This window comes from Cyphomyrmex costatus, unplaced genomic scaffold (assembly GCF_001594065.2).
Source record: "Cyphomyrmex costatus isolate MS0001 unplaced genomic scaffold, Ccosl1.0 scaffold75, whole genome shotgun sequence".
Lineage (NCBI taxonomy): Eukaryota > Metazoa > Arthropoda > Insecta > Hymenoptera > Formicidae > Cyphomyrmex > Cyphomyrmex costatus.
In genome coordinates, this window is record NW_017280322.1 from 1,941,338 (window position 1) to 1,957,330 (window position 15,993).

General features: G+C 34.3%; 2 protein-coding genes across 3 annotated transcripts; both read left to right on the top strand.

The window, feature by feature from the left end:
- Window positions 1-8,981: 8,981 nt before the first annotated feature.
- Window positions 8,982-10,688, top strand: LOC108780908 (protein MANBAL). Of its 2 annotated transcripts, none has more exons than XM_018548742.1 (3): window positions 8,982-9,569; window positions 10,192-10,364; window positions 10,432-10,688. In XM_018548742.1, exons 2-3 carry the CDS (start codon window positions 10,194-10,196, stop codon window positions 10,528-10,530), a joined length of 270 nt encoding a protein of 89 aa, XP_018404244.1. In that variant the 5' UTR covers window positions 8,982-9,569; window positions 10,192-10,193; the 3' UTR covers window positions 10,531-10,688. The 2 variants fall into 2 exon arrangements, with proteins under 2 accessions (XP_018404244.1, XP_018404243.1); XM_018548741.1 differs by having other exon boundaries at window positions 8,982-9,296.
- A 665-nt stretch (window positions 10,689-11,353) lies between these two features.
- On the top strand, window positions 11,354-15,694 carry omd (integrator complex subunit 5 omd). The gene is made up of 11 exons (XM_018548762.1): window positions 11,354-11,831; window positions 11,928-12,057; window positions 12,253-12,662; window positions 12,754-12,889; window positions 12,970-13,639; window positions 13,728-13,972; window positions 14,048-14,253; window positions 14,371-14,517; window positions 14,596-14,736; window positions 15,139-15,399; window positions 15,473-15,694. Exons 1-11 carry the CDS (start codon window positions 11,610-11,612, stop codon window positions 15,692-15,694), a joined length of 2,790 nt encoding a protein of 929 aa, XP_018404264.1. The 5' UTR covers window positions 11,354-11,609.
- The last annotated feature ends 299 nt before the right edge of the window (window positions 15,695-15,993 follow it).

Below are 15,993 nucleotides of genomic sequence, written 5' to 3' on the forward strand. Positions count from 1 at the left end.
AGTCGCGATAACGCCCCCCGCACAGCTCGCAAGACGTTTAAAGCACCATGTAATTTTGCTCCGGAAAGATTTATACGATGTATACATACAACGCACGAGGCGATGTCCAGCGAGGTGATGTAAATCGATCGCGGTCGCCTCGTAAAATCGACACATGTCTCTTTGTTTGATAAAAATCCTTTATCGTTGTTTAAGACTACAGCACACAAAAAAAAAAACGTAACGCGATACATTGTTGGATATCAAAGAAACAGTAGCTCAATCCCTTGAGTCAAATAACATTCTATTATTTTTAACTTCCATCTTAAAATGTAAATCAATCGATCTCTGTGATTAGTTTCAAAATAAACATTGTTCATATTAATGCATATCCATAAATAATAAATTGAGTTCAAAATACATTTTCTTGAGTTAAATTGTTCAATTCTTAATGTTTTATTCAAATTAGCGATATATTGGATAGAAGCAGTGGCATAGAAATGATTATAATTAACTCTTCAAATTGGATATAATTCAACATTAAATTTAAGATATAAACAATAAAGAGGAATGAACCAGTAATGGTATAAAGAATGTGCAATAAGATAAGCAGTAACAAATTCAACATGTTAATTTTCTTATTGCTTACGTTTTATTGCTTAAATTTTTTGTGCGTCCTAACTCTACAATAATTATAAGCCATAAAAATTGACCAATCGTAGTCGAATGTGAAGAGAATAATTGACTATGATCGATCTAATTTTAACGGCTTATGGTTATTGTGAAGTAAACGTAAGGGCTGCCTCACACTTTTCATAACAGTGGCCATAAATGTACTGCAAAAATTAGCCAATCTCAGTTAAGCCAACATTTTCAGTTCCGATTGCCTAATTCTTACTGTACATCTTACGTAGAAAGTGTCTGCAACATCCCTAAGGGCATACAGAAAAACTTAAGCAATACGACGTAAGCAGTAAAAAGATCAATGTACGTTAAATACAGCGCGAATAGTATGAATTTCGCAGACGCGATCAAATACCGCGTCTTGAAGAAAATACGTGTCTCGAAATAGCTTCGTGATATAGTGTTTTTCGAGGATTGCAAAATTGAACAGCCCAGAAACGAAAATCCACTCTCTGCGTATCGTAGAATTATCGAAATCATTACAAAATTAATTCGCGAGAGTATCAGATATTTTTGCCGAATCAGAGCTACATATATCCAACCGAATTCCAAATATTCGTGTAACAACCGAGACTGATCGGTCGTAACAGTCTCTTTAATTAGATCGAGCACCGGAATATCAGACGATATGATTAACCGTACCGACGTCTCGTTAACTTCGACAAACGGCTGATACTTCGCGGCGCGTGAGAATAATCGACGGTAACGATCGGCGTGTTCAATGAACAGGCTTCATTCTGTTGCTTCTACTACATGACGTCGTGATTTCGCACGACATTGTGACCCTGAGATTTCACGACGAATGATGATTCGCAAAAATTATCACCATTTTTCCTTTCAATTATGCAAGCAACGATTGATATTCGATTCTCGATAAATCTGAGATGAATTTTCAGTAAAATTTTCGTTCAATTTGTATTTTTCTACAAAATAATACTCATTTATAGATACAAATAAACAAAAGTAAGATATCCTAAGATTTCATAAAGCATTTTTATTATCGAGAGATAACTAAATGGATTTATAGGGTATGTTAAGTTAGCACCCCAACTATAGTACTCAGGAGTTCTGATTAGAGTTCCCACTTCCTTTTGACGATACGAAGAGTTCTCTATGATTTTTAATGACATATGCGCTTAATAATAATTTTTTAATAATTTTTTAAAAATGGAGTGCTAATTCTTTTTAACGAAATTCAAGGTCGCATAGTTCTGATCAGCTTAACAGAACTATTTTGTGAATACCTAGAGTTCTTGATACATAAAAAACATTTTTGAAATATAATAAAGTTTTAAAAAAATAGTGGAAATCTTTGAAAATTTTTTTGAGAGTACCGAGTAGTTCTGAGTAGCGTTTCTCATAGTACTCGACGAGTTCTATCAAAAACTGTAAGGTGAAGAAGATATATACGTATCTATTTTATTTTGGATGCTTTCAACAAGAGACAGGCACAATGTGACATAATGAATAATTTCATTGCTGTTTAATACTGGCGGCAAACAAAAATATAATTATTCACTGTGTCATCTGTGTCTCTTGCTAAAAAGCTCTTTAATAGAGAATGTATACTAGAGTTCAGTTCTAGTACCAGTTCAGTTACAAAAAAACAACAGACATGTTCCGAAAGAAATTCAGGTCCATTAACTTATAACAAAAAACACATTTTTTTATGACGCAAGTCTTAAGCAAGTTTTAGCAAGTCTAAAATTTGTAACTATAATAAATAATGTATAAAAAATGCAACACTTAGCATAAATATAGTGCTATAATTAGCCTACATGAATGAGACAAAACTGAAGAGAAATAAGATCGTGAAAATTATTCTAAATTATATATTATTATATTTCGAAATTAGGAAAATGTCACGGTCACCAAAGTCCATATGTTCCAGTTACAGATTAAAATAAAATGAATCTAGAGGGCACCGCGTGTGCATAAAACGCACCCACGCGACCATCACCTGATCCGTCCCGTTCATCCCGTTGAATTGGCCAATCGCGGAAATCGGATTAACGGAGCCTATAAAGAGGGGCGCGCTGATTGGGATTTACACGACTCATGAATTATGCATGGGCCGCTTTTAAAAGTTAATTCGCATTATCTGCGTCGCGCTGCAATTAGGATTCGCACGCGGACACGGCTCCGCTGCCGAGCGTCGTTGACGGCTTCATCGGAAACGCGGCCTATCGATCGCCCGCTACGCTCGCGCCGAAACGGCTCCGTGTGTGCGCGGGTTAAGGTTAAACCCCACGCGCGAGAGAGGAAAACGCGATACCCTTCGCGGCCGCCTCCTCTTCCGGCGCTGCTGACGTACAATAGTCGTCAGTGACGGACCATTTTGGTCTTTCTGAAGGGAACGATTATTATACAAAAGTGTCTCTCAGAAACCAAATTCTTCCAACTCCATGAAATAGAGAGATAAAAGGAACAGAAGAGATTATAATGTGCTCTGTGTGACACTAAAAATAAGAAATTTTCAGAAAATGAGGTTTGCCGACTTCCAAGAAAATTATACAACAAAAATAATGTTGCATTAACATTATTAGTGTAATTAAAAATAATCACATGTTAATTTAATATTAATAAAACAAATAATTTTTGTTCGTTTCACTTTAAAAAATCTGACGTGTTCCATTAATATACCATTGTTGAATTAACGAGATTATCTTCAACTCGAACGCTATTAGTATTAATACATATTTTCTGTGTATATCAACGTTTTTAATAATCTTATTCTTAAATTGGGAAAACTAATAATAGTACTGTCTGATCGATTATAAAACTGATAATATTAGATTATCAAATGATATTATTATACTTTCGTAAGTCAAGTGAGAATATAAATCCGAAGAAATTACATTGATACGAAAAGTATCTCAATCAATTTGATATCAATTATAAGAGTGTCGCTTGTTCACAATCTGTGCGCAACTTTCTTTCCTTTGCGGTCGATACAATTTTACATTGTCGGGCAACCCGTCGCTCGTTCGCCCACGCAAAGACGACTGGATTTTGTTGTTGATAGGATGGGACAGACATTCTATTCGAATGTGCCGCACAAACTTCCATACAGTATTCCGGATATAAAACTTGAAATCTGAAAATCTCGGTTGAAAAGATTCGTCTGCCGCTATTTTGCGTGTCGCATGAAGAGATACAATATATATATGTACAGAACGGTCATCATGGAAAGATGGATTTTGCTGAAATATCTAAACTTTAACTAAATATAGAATATAAAATTATTTTATTAAACTGTGTTAAAATAATTAAAACGTTCAAACTATTACAGAAAAAATATTCTTTTTGTTAAGAAAAGTGATTAATTTACTTTCTTCTTTTTGAGTAACGGCTATTTTTAAGAAAAAATATTTTCTTAATAATAATCTTAAAATATATTACAAATTTTAGAAAAACTGATTATTGTATACTTAAAATAAGAATTTATTTTCTTTTACAAAATATTTAAAATTGATCAAAAAAGCAACTTTATATTATGAGCAAATCGAATTTGTTTTAACTTAATCTTGATTGAAGTATTACTAGGATTCAGAATAATAAATTTGATGCTTGTGATGAACTTATGATAGATTTGCGGATATAAACTTTTGAAATACTTGAAACAAAATTATTACATGCATAGTATATAAAATATGTAATATTTTGTATGTAAAATATCAAGATTTGTTGTAGCATTGTTTATTATTGCTTGACATTTCTACGTAATAATTTTGATAATTTAACAAAATTATTTTCAGATCTGTATGACTTAATTTTTTAGATATTTAAGCAAAATCATCCTTTCCGCGCGTGCGTGGTTTTATTAGAATTCAACATTTTGATTAAAAGTGTTTCGCTGTCAGCTTTAATTTCTCAGGCCGTTGCAGATCGTTGATAAATCGAACCCTTCGGTATTACAAAACAGCTCGGAGCGGCATCCGCGCTGTTACCTGTCCGGTTATCTACGAGCGAGCATAGCGCGCCCGCGGGTTCGGATAAACCAATCAATAATTGATTCGTGCATGGATGCACGATGTGTAATGGAGTTAAGCGAAATGCAATGGCGTTTTAATCGAACGCATGCCACTCTCGATGTGGTGGGCGCGATCGGCCAATTAACCGCCCGATTTCCGCATCTCGCCGCCGGAGATCAATCGCCTGCGGATCGTGACCCTCGCGGATCTGCGATCCAAACATATCGAACATTATTGTACAGATAGCAAACGTTTGCAGCTCTCAATCGACCCACTGACAAATATACACAAAAAGAACGGTTTTGCCAGGATATCTAAATATTTAGCTACATATAGATCTGAAAATAATTTTTTAATCATTCAAATAATTATATTATTAAACCACTTTCCAGAATATTAATACTTTTTGTGGTATCTTTTGTTAAGTTCGAGCATCCTATGCTCAGAAAAATTCTAGTTGCAAATGGACAAACCAGAATTGATATAGCCATTTCAAATCGAATTCTTAACTCAACTGGAATAATAGATTTAACCAAAAAATTCTGATTTGTCCATTTTCAACCAGAATTTCAATTAGTGCACTCTCTCTCTCTCCCTCTCTTTTTCTAATTATTATTATGATAGCTCATTATTTTACCAATTACTTTAATAGTTCAATAAAATTTTCAATAATATTTTCAGGTGTATATTTATACAGTTAGATTAATTAAAAAAGTAATGCTAATCCAATTCCTTGAATTAAATACCGTTTTATTGTTTTTAATTTCTATGTGTGTCAAAATGTAAATCGATCTATTTTTGTGATTAGTTTCAAATAAGCTATGTCCACATTAACATAGATATGCACTTAATAAATAATGAACTAAATTTAATATATTTTTGCAAATTAAACTGGTTAACTCTTTTGTTTTATTTAAATTAAAAACAATATATTGAGTAGGGGCAGTGGCGATCAATAGAAATAGTTAGAAATAACTCAAATTGGGTATAATTTGACATTATAAATTTAACAGTAGATATGTAATGTACATATTTATATTTTTTTCATTAACAAAACCGTTCTATGTATAGAAATGGTTACGTAGTTGCATGAATTTAAATTAATGTAAAGTCGTAAAATTAATAGTCTCTTTCATTATACAACAAAAAAAAAAAAAAACATATGGAGCGCTTTAGGTCAGTCCATTTACGTAGCCTCGTAATTACACCGCTAATACTAACCGATTACACGCGTGTGGTGCACGATTTAAATACCGCGTCGTCGCCGCGTCGTCTCGTATTTGTTAATATTTCACTTCCGGCTTGCTATTGCGCGCGGCACCGGGTTCAAGTCAGCCGTGCGCATTGTCTAAAAATAGAATATAGATATCTGCGTGGATGTGAAATCCGGGAGGATTTCGTCCGCGCGTGTCCAATATTTCGCAAACAAATCTCGCGCCGAATGAAATCGAAATAGATGGAAGGAAGAAAGAGACGTAACGCGACATAAAATTCTATGGAAAATTGTTAGATTTTCTCCGAGAATGTATCTAAGACGCGAAATAAAACTTCATTCTTCAACTCTGTGTCGTACTAATCCTCGGTTAAATACGCATCGCTCGCGTTCACCGCTACGTTCACTACGTACAGCTTTCACAGCGAGCGCCGAGCAGCGAGGAAACCTTACGCGAGAACGGAGAGAGGAAAATCAGACGGTGGCGAGAGAGAAAAAGAGAGAAAATAGGAGAGGCGAGAGCGGCAAGAACACAGCTGGAAGGGATAGCGCGCTGAAAAGATCCTGAAAAGAGAGATTCCACAGGAGGGGTGGGAGGGGCAAGGGTAGCTGAGGGTTGGAGGGTAGCGCAGGAAGGCCGGACGGACAATATGGCCGCCAGTGAGCGAAGGAAGCGCCCCCTGGAAATATTTTTCTGATTCCCGCCGCGAAGCAGTTTTCTATCGTTGTTTCATTTGCGTTGCTTTCTCGATCACGCTTAGGTTATATCCGTTCAAATCTCAGCGAAATGTATTGTCGATGTGATACTTGATCTGAATTGTAAAACTCGATATAGAAAGGAAAAAGAAACACAACGCCTGACGCTGTTTTCGAACGGTATCCTTTTACATAGGATCTGTACCTTTTACGTAAAAAAATGGTCTAATAAAATTATTAATATATTGTATACTTCCATCTGCTGATAATAAAATTTCATATGACAAACGTCCGAAAAGAGATTATGGGTTTTTTTTTCATAACCAGAGAGGTTTAAAAAAGAAAATAGTAGAAGCTTGTTTGCAACAGAACATTTTAGACATTTAACCTTTTTGCTTTTCCTATTTCTTCCCAAAGTTTACTAAAAAAGAAAAAACTTAATTTTATATCCTGGTTAAAATTACTTAATAAAACTCTATTAATGCAGAAGGCTTCACTATATTAAAAAAAAAAAAAAAACATTGTGATAAATAAAGCAAAAACTTTGACATATAAATATACATATATAAATATATTTAAAAAATATAATAACTTTATAAATGAATAGATAAATACAAATAAACATATGTCTGTTTTAGTCTGTCTACTAAAATCACTTCAACATGAAGAATAGAGATACAACTGTGTCGATATACTCTACATTCTTTACAGTAGAATCTTACTGTGAAAAGTGAAAATTGAATCAGTTTTGGAAAAAAACAGTACAATTTTCAATTTCTAAGAGTAAGATTTTATTGTTCAGAATAAAATTCATTCTAATAGTTTTAGAACATCTCCTTTAAAAAAAATTACAATGTAGCATTCAAGATGTGAATATTTGGTGTTACTAAAATGAAAATTGAACCAGTCTTAGAATAACTCGATTTTCAATCTTATTGTTGTAAACTTTCACTCTTTACCGTAAGATTCATTGTAAAAGTTTTAGTGTATTCTTAAAAAAAAAAATTACAAAGCAAAACAATTCGAGATGAATATTTGGTACAAATTGCACAAATGACAAAACTTAAAGGACTCTGAAAATTTTCAGTTTGGAAAAATCGATTACCTAAATCAGTCTGACTTGAAAAACACGTGCGTGATCGAGAAAACGTGTTTCACGATCGCAGGAAACGAGCCATAGTTTCGCAGCGATGTGTATGCGCTTGACCTGCCCTCGCTCACCATTTTACCAGCCATTGTTGCCACCATCCAAGACGAAAAATTGCGTTATGCACAGATTAGATGCTCGATGAATATTTCTTACCGATTTCACGACAACCCGATGCAATGTACGTTTTCGTCTTCGTTCCCATTTGAATTAGAACAAGAAAGACTAGGAATCCACGTTGGACGGCCAGTCTTTCACCACGGAAGAAACTTAACTTTTTTTTGGTTAAGTACGACGAACGACGGACTCATCCGCTCATCGAAACATTTCGCGGACATTCGCGTGTTTTTTCAATTAAAGGATAGAACGACTCGTGAAATAACGCGATATACGGCTCTAAACATTACTAGGACGAGGAAAATGTGAGCGAATGCGAGAAACGACGACGATCGTTGTCAGCCAACGGAGAACGAGAATCGTCATCGACGGTCGAGGAATTGTAATTTCTCGATAAAATTCCGCAATCCGCAACGCCTCTGCATCGCCGAACCGATTTGCGGCCCGAAATAGCATCGCTTACCTTAATGTGACAGGAATACAGAAGCTCGCTCGTAGCTCGGATGTAAACACAGGCATTTTTCCGCGGAAATGACACTGAGGCAGCCAAAACGACGTGCGTCTGAACACCGTTTACATCGCGGTCGATGCCGATGCGTCGCACAAAGCTGTCCTGCGTTATTAAATACCGCGGTAAACACGGGAATTCGGTCTCTCCACGGAAAACATCAATCGAAAACTAGAGATGGCAGCCATTACTTTTGTACAAAACAAAGGTTTACATCCACGGACTCGCGAGCGAGCGAGCCTCGAACCCAGCGTCTTTCCGGCGCTCAGAATGCGGCGCTTAATTCAAACCGGTCGAGTCGATAATCGCTTCGATATCGTCTGCCGTTGTTTTCTCGTCTGCAATTACGATCGCCGAAATTTGTTACGGGCGCAAAATCAAATGTAAAATACCCTACACGACGAAATAATCGGGATAATTAATCAGCGCGTGCAAATTTGCCGAACGACGGACGCCTGACTGGGCCGAAGCTAATCATGGTTGCGGGAAGATGTCGCGCCGCTCGCGCGCGGCGCCATCTCTCGGTGAACGCGGCAAGCGCGAACGCCGTGCGCTACCAACGTCAGGGAGCTAAACTGCGCCGTGCTGCGCCGGATCTGACCGAGCTGAGCCGAGCTGAGCCGAGGTCAGTCGAACCACTCCGAGCGGTCGGCTTCGGCACAGTGCTTTCGACATGTAAACCGAAGGTCCACGATTGCAACTCGAATTTTCCGTCAACCTCCCGAAAGTCGCGCGAATCCTTCGCTATTCTGGCGGCCGCTTATCGTTTCCGTGAAACGTCACGATTATTCTGGGAAGGACGTGCGTACATATGTTCATGAGCGTTCTAATGTTGGTACTATTTGCCGCTACGCGCCAGAGAATAACAAGGCGACGATCATCGCTGGTCACTGTCGCTTATTGATTTCCTGATTTTGTAAAGATATATATTCCTCGCATAAATACCGCGGGACACGATATGCCAGCGTGATTGAGCAGGTACTTGTCGATCGAGAATTCTTGTTTTGACAACATTTGTAGAAAATTCCTTACGCGAGAAAAAGGAGAAAAAAAAAGAATTGTTGCTGCTTTTGGAGAAAATGAAATGCCATTAGAAGAAAAAAAAACAAGAAAATGATTCGGCATAGCCCGAACATAAAGTTATGAATGAACATGTTTTCCGAATGATTATACGCCTCTGCTGCGATTTTTGTGCGGATGTGACGTACTTCGTGCAATTGAAATAATTGAATTCTATCACGCGGATCGACGGTTTGTTATGCAAATTGTTCGAGAAAAAAAAACATGATGCATGAACATTTGTTCACTAGATATACGTACTAGTCTGTTATTGTTACTCTGTTTTTTTTTGTAGCTGAACTGATATTCCTTACGCATACTTAAAATAAAATAGGTATGCCTGCAGAACACATTAACGATAACAATACATTAATGTATAAAATTAAAATATAATAATTCTATAGATTCCAATTAAAAACTTTTATATTATTATATTTCAACTTGGAATTCAATTGATAATGCCATCCTTATAAAATAATTAAAGTTTTAACATTGTAACTTATATGCTTCTCTAACAATGCTCTACTCTTATTAGCCTTGATTTTCTTTGTTGTATCAACAATATAACTTGTGTACTTACAATATATATTATTTTACATTTATATTAAAATTAGAAAATTATAGTGTACATATATTGATGTAATGTTACTGTTTCGTGTTCTACAAGTATTCATAATTTAATAAAAGTGAATTCTACTCCAGTAATGGAAAAATTAATCTCTCAGAAACCTATTTTAATGTTCCTTTTGTTGTAATAAATTTATGTTCTATATTGATATATTGTAGATGAACACTTGTGTGCTTTTATATTTAGAAATGGCTGATACGGATCCGCAATTTAAACGCCTTTTACTGCCAGCGGAGGAAACTCTGTTTGAACAATTGCTGAGATTCGGTCTCTACTTAGGTGCAGTGTTCCAAATCATGTGCTTGTTAGCTATAGTCGTTTATCAGGCTGGTCCATCCGATGGTGTGGCAGCTTTAAAGGTATATTCTAGCTGTTGTAAACTGTTAAACAATAGCTTCCTCACAGTAATAATTCTTCTAATTACAGGATGACCCAAGTGATGTCGAATGTTCTGAAAATAGTCCTCAAGTGACACCAAGAAGACCTCATCGGCCACGAAAACAGGAGAAAAAGAAGAGGCGTTGAAATGTTCACATTTCCTGTGACAATACTCTGATTTTACTCTCATGATCTTACATCAGATGTTTTCTATTTGGTGACATAAGTGTTGTGTTTGCTACTCATAAAATGTAAGCAAAAAAAATAAGAGGACAATGTTTGTCTTAACTATTGTCATTAAATGAAAAGCCATTAATTATGACTAGTCTCATAATTAAAAATTGAAGACTATATGAAAGTTAGATCTTTAGAATAAGTCTTGAGAAAGTTCTCATTTTTATCTAAATTATTTATTAAATAGATATTTTATAATGTAATACCAATCTATAAAATATAATTTTATTCTATTTAAGCATGAAGTTATTATATCTGTTATTGCAAAACCGTTATTTCTATGTAATATTTTATAAAAGAAAAATAATTATTAGTTTTCATATAATAAAATTTGTGAGAAAGATATTTAGAATACAAATAGTCTTTTTTAAAAAAAAGCAACATTGTTATATATTCTATTTTTTAAGCAAGAACTTTCTGTTTTAATGTCTTATGTACATCAATTGTAAAACTTATTCTACTTATTATTTCTATTTCTATCGGAGAAAAAATAGCTTTGTGTATAAAATTTTTATGTATAATATACTCATATAAATTATATATAAGATTCACGAAGACAATTTAGGAATAAAAATATGCTTCCAAAAAAAAGATATCCTGAAGACTTGAAGAGTTCTTTTCAGAACAGGCAAGAATTTTAAGACCACCCTATATTATAACATAACCTTTTAACACCTAGGCATAAACCTGATAGGAATCATCCCTGTGTTCTTCACATCTTCGTGCATCCATCAAAATTATCATACCTATGGATCGCCTAGAGTGGTTAGAGCTTTATGTCAGTTCTAGAATTGCCCGTTCATTATCACCAGTGCCATCAGTACATACATATAAGATAGACATCCATGAGTAGTATATCCATTTTTTATTTGGAATGCGACGATACGTAGCTGCGTACATGACCTGTTACATATCATAACCTCTCAAAAAAAGTCACGGCTAATTGAATGATGCTTTATATTTGAAATATTCTTATTAATAATTTGTCAAAAATGCTGCATAATACTGCGACTCTGTCGCCTCAGGAAATTTTATCTGAAGTTAGGAAATTCATCTCCGGTGCTGTCCGGCCGACTCATAACACGAACACGCAAGATGTGACTCGCACGGCATTATCTTTGCTGAAAAACGTACCCGCGGCGAGGGAAGCTGTGCTCGAATATTTTTGTAATGTATTTTTCGTTGCTGTGACAAAATATGTTCGTCAGATAGAGGTACGTAAATATGTTATACTTTTTGTTTATTTGCACATGGCACACACACACATCTTGATATAATTAAAATAATATGGCAATTCATAATCTTTAAAGTCAAATCAGAATATATCAATACCCGAAGAGAATATTATAACAGAAATTCATGCTATCCTGAGTAATTTCGTCAATGGAAATCCAGAAGCATGGGCGCCTATCATATCAGCATGGTCATTGGACTTACTTGGTATATATACATCCAAATATATCATTTAATTATTTTAATTTATATTTAACTATATATATAATTAAATACTGAATATATATAATTATATATATATAAAACTAAATACATATTTTATTTTACTTTATTTAGTTTTATACATATTTTATTTAGTACAAAATGCATTTCTGTGATGTATAAAGTAATCTTCTGCCACAGGTAAACTATCGTCTGACTATTCAAAACGTGGGAATTTGCCTGTTAATGCAGGCATTAATGATTTTATGCAACAATGGATGTCGTGCCGTGCGACAAGGACTCTAATAGATATTACGGCTCAATGTCTGCAGTGTCTTATGCATTCCGATACGGAGTCTTGTATCAAGGCATTATTAGACACCAGTGTGATACATAGTCCATATTTCGATTGGGTTGTTGCTCATGTAGGGAGCTGCTTTCCAAACACTGTGATCACTAGGGTGCTATCATGTGGATTAAAAGACTTTTGTGCCATGGGCTATGAACATAATGTCAAAAATCCAAAGTTAAATTCTGTTGTTGGTATATTGGGACATTTAGCAGGTAGCCATTTTCAAGATATTAGAAAAGCGCTGTTAGACTTATTCGAGGTAAGCTTATTATATAAGTTTTATCGTCATGGTATCATATGTATTTCCAATTTATGTATTACATAATATATTTGAATAATTCATTTTTTAGTGGAGTTTACAAGAAGACGTAAGTCTTGATGAAGATACCAAAAAGCAGAAACTAGCTACTGTACCATTTCTTCTGAATCTGGCTTCACTTTCTCAAACTCTTTTGAAAGCAATAACTAGCGATGTGTTACAAATATGTATGTTTTTAATTGCGTTTAGAGTAAATATAATGTTATCATTACAATTAAATATAAATATGAAACAATGTTTATTACAGTGAGACCAGATATCATACCACGACTGACATTGTTTGCAGCAGATTGGTGTAAATACTTTGATAATCAACCAGCGGCCTTAATGGACTTGACAGTACATTTAATATTAGGATGCGAGCAAGGCGCATCACAAATAATCAATGTACTACTAGATATAAGTTTAAACACGAGTAATGTCGGCTATCACAGTGTCAATGCGGCGCAAAATGTGAAAAACATTTGTCGAGAGATATTAGAATTGATTCTACAGGAGATCGACCTGTTATTGAGAACACATGGGCCACAATCCGCGAATATTCTTCTACTGAGTTCTATTAAACAGGAGATATCGTTGATAGTACCAATGCTGTTAAACCCAAATCCACTGCGTGTGCAAACGGCTATCAGGCTGTTATGTTTTCTTAGAAGTCAAAATCCAAACATAGTTGTCTCTACAGTATCCTACATGCTAATGAAGGCGCAAACAATGTTCCATCTTGCTGCCTTAATACGTCTTATTACTAATAATGTTGTACAATTTCCTACGAGTAAATCTGTTACTGAAAATATGCTTGTTGGTCACGATTATTTTACGCAGGTCTTGGAGCAAGCACTCAGAGAAATACATTATAAAAATGTGATAGAAAAGGAAGAATTAAGACAGTTATTCAAGAATCTTATTATAATGTTAAAGCAAGTATCAACAATTTAAAGCAGTATCAACAATTTAAATATCTTATAGTTTAATTTAATAATTAGTGTATCATTCTGTTTTATTTAGGTGGGAAAAATCAAATAAAGTGGAGATATTACAGTCACAGATGATTAGCAGAGCCCTCAGAGCTAATTTGTATCAAATATCTTGTTTATTGATGAAAAGCGATGATTTTGACTTGGCAAATGATATCATTACTCTTTTGGATCTGTTAAGTATATCCGAAAAAGATCATGTTCTCGATATGGAACTTATGCTGAAGTTAACGAGGGCGATCATACAGTATTTCTTTTTATGCATTGCTCAAACTGGTAATTAGAAATCTATAAAAAGCTTTATTTTTTTTAAGTAACAAAGGATATGATATAATACAATTTCTTTTTTAGATATTATGAAAAAGGAACAAGGAGTAAAGATGGTATGTCATTTACTGATAGATTTGACATGTTATTCTACATCCGTACGTGTATTGGCTCTCAGAGAGATACTAGGAAACAGTATCAATAATGAACAGGCCAAATATTTTGGCGCAAAAGAGAAATTCAAGCCTCATTTTGAAGAGATGTTATTATTACATCAGAATCACAAACAGGTTTAAAATATGATGAAAATGTATATGCAGAACATATTCAAAAATTATTTGCTATTGTATGAATGTTGTATATGAGATTCATTTGAGTTAAATGTGTAAATTTAAATTTCATTCTAGGTGACAAGCACTATGTTAGCACAACGACATTCATCGGTATTTCACGCTGGTGTAATAGGACATGGTCCACGAAGACTTCCGCCGGAAAATTCAATCGACAAGGAAGTCATTACTTTAAATAAAATGTTGCTAATAGACGTCGTAAAGGTAAAGAATCCGTTAGAGTTCCTTTAATCTCTAAATTTTATATTAAATACTCTAATATTCGATTTGAATCATTTTCAGGCTTGTTGCAGTAATCAAGAATCAGATCGATATCCAATTAACTTAGATGCTCTGACAATGGTCAGTTTGTTGTTAGTTGAATTGGTATCGCCTGACGTTATGTACAATGGTTTACCGTGGCCTGACGAAGAATTTACAAAGGTATTATATATATTAATTTTCACTCTAATCAACTTTTTAACTTTTAATTGGAGGTTTCTTTCTGAGTGTAATTTGCGATACAATACTATGATTTATTTAGCTTCAGGTATTTTGGGATTAAGTTTATGTTTTATAAACTTTGTTTCTATCAGAGTAGAATATTTTTCTTACATTTTTCTAATATTGTACATGAAGAATATGCAACAAATTTAACGAAACTATTATGAAGAAATTAGACAGGAACGAAAACGTCAAAAACGCTAGTTTTATCGATGATACAGGCGGATCCAACATCACCTTAACTTTAATAAAACTAATCGAATCTTTCATTAATAAATAACCATGACATCGAGCTGTACATCTTTAATGGTTATTGAATAAAATAATTTGTTATTACAACAGGTCACAATAGAAAGAGATCTACAAATTCGTCGTAAATTCAAAGATGTTCCTCTGTTGTGGACGTTGTTAGAATTGACTGCTTGGTATAGGCCGGCATTAGCATATTGTTCCGTTTTACTGAGAGGCATTACAGCGACTGTCATGGCGAATTGGAATACAGAGGAGGGTGTTTCGCTTGTCAATATAATGGCACTCGGTCAATTACTACCACCACCGCTGGCAAGTATTAGGGACATCCTATCTGTTTTACAGCCTCACCAGGTATATTTCGTTCTTGCAACATTATTTCAATTAAAATCATATATTTGAATTTTTTAAGTAGCTCTGATTACAGATAAATACAATAATGAGGGAATGCTTGTGGGCGTATATGCGCGAAAATGTTCCATCTCCAGCGCTATTTACGCGAAACGAAGGTACCAATATAGCTTGGAGAGATATAGATATGTCATCACCCAACGCACGTTTTACAGATACTCTTCGTTTAGTATTACTGGCAAATATTCACACTTTAGGATCTTTGTATTCGACATTATTTTACAATGAAAATAAATAATATAAAATATATATTTTTAAAATAATATTTAAATATTTTTAATTGTATATGTTTTTTGTAAATACTAGCAATTGCATTTGACAGTAATAATATGTACAATACTTGATAAATAATGAAACTGTATCATCCATATTCTCTCTTTTCTTATTTTTTTATTTATATATATATACTATATATACGTAATTTTTCATATAAAAGCTATGTTTTAATAATACTGATTAATACAACATTATTAAAATACTTAGCTCATATGAAAATCTCTTTCTCCTAGTTTATTTTATATAACATGTACTTCAAAA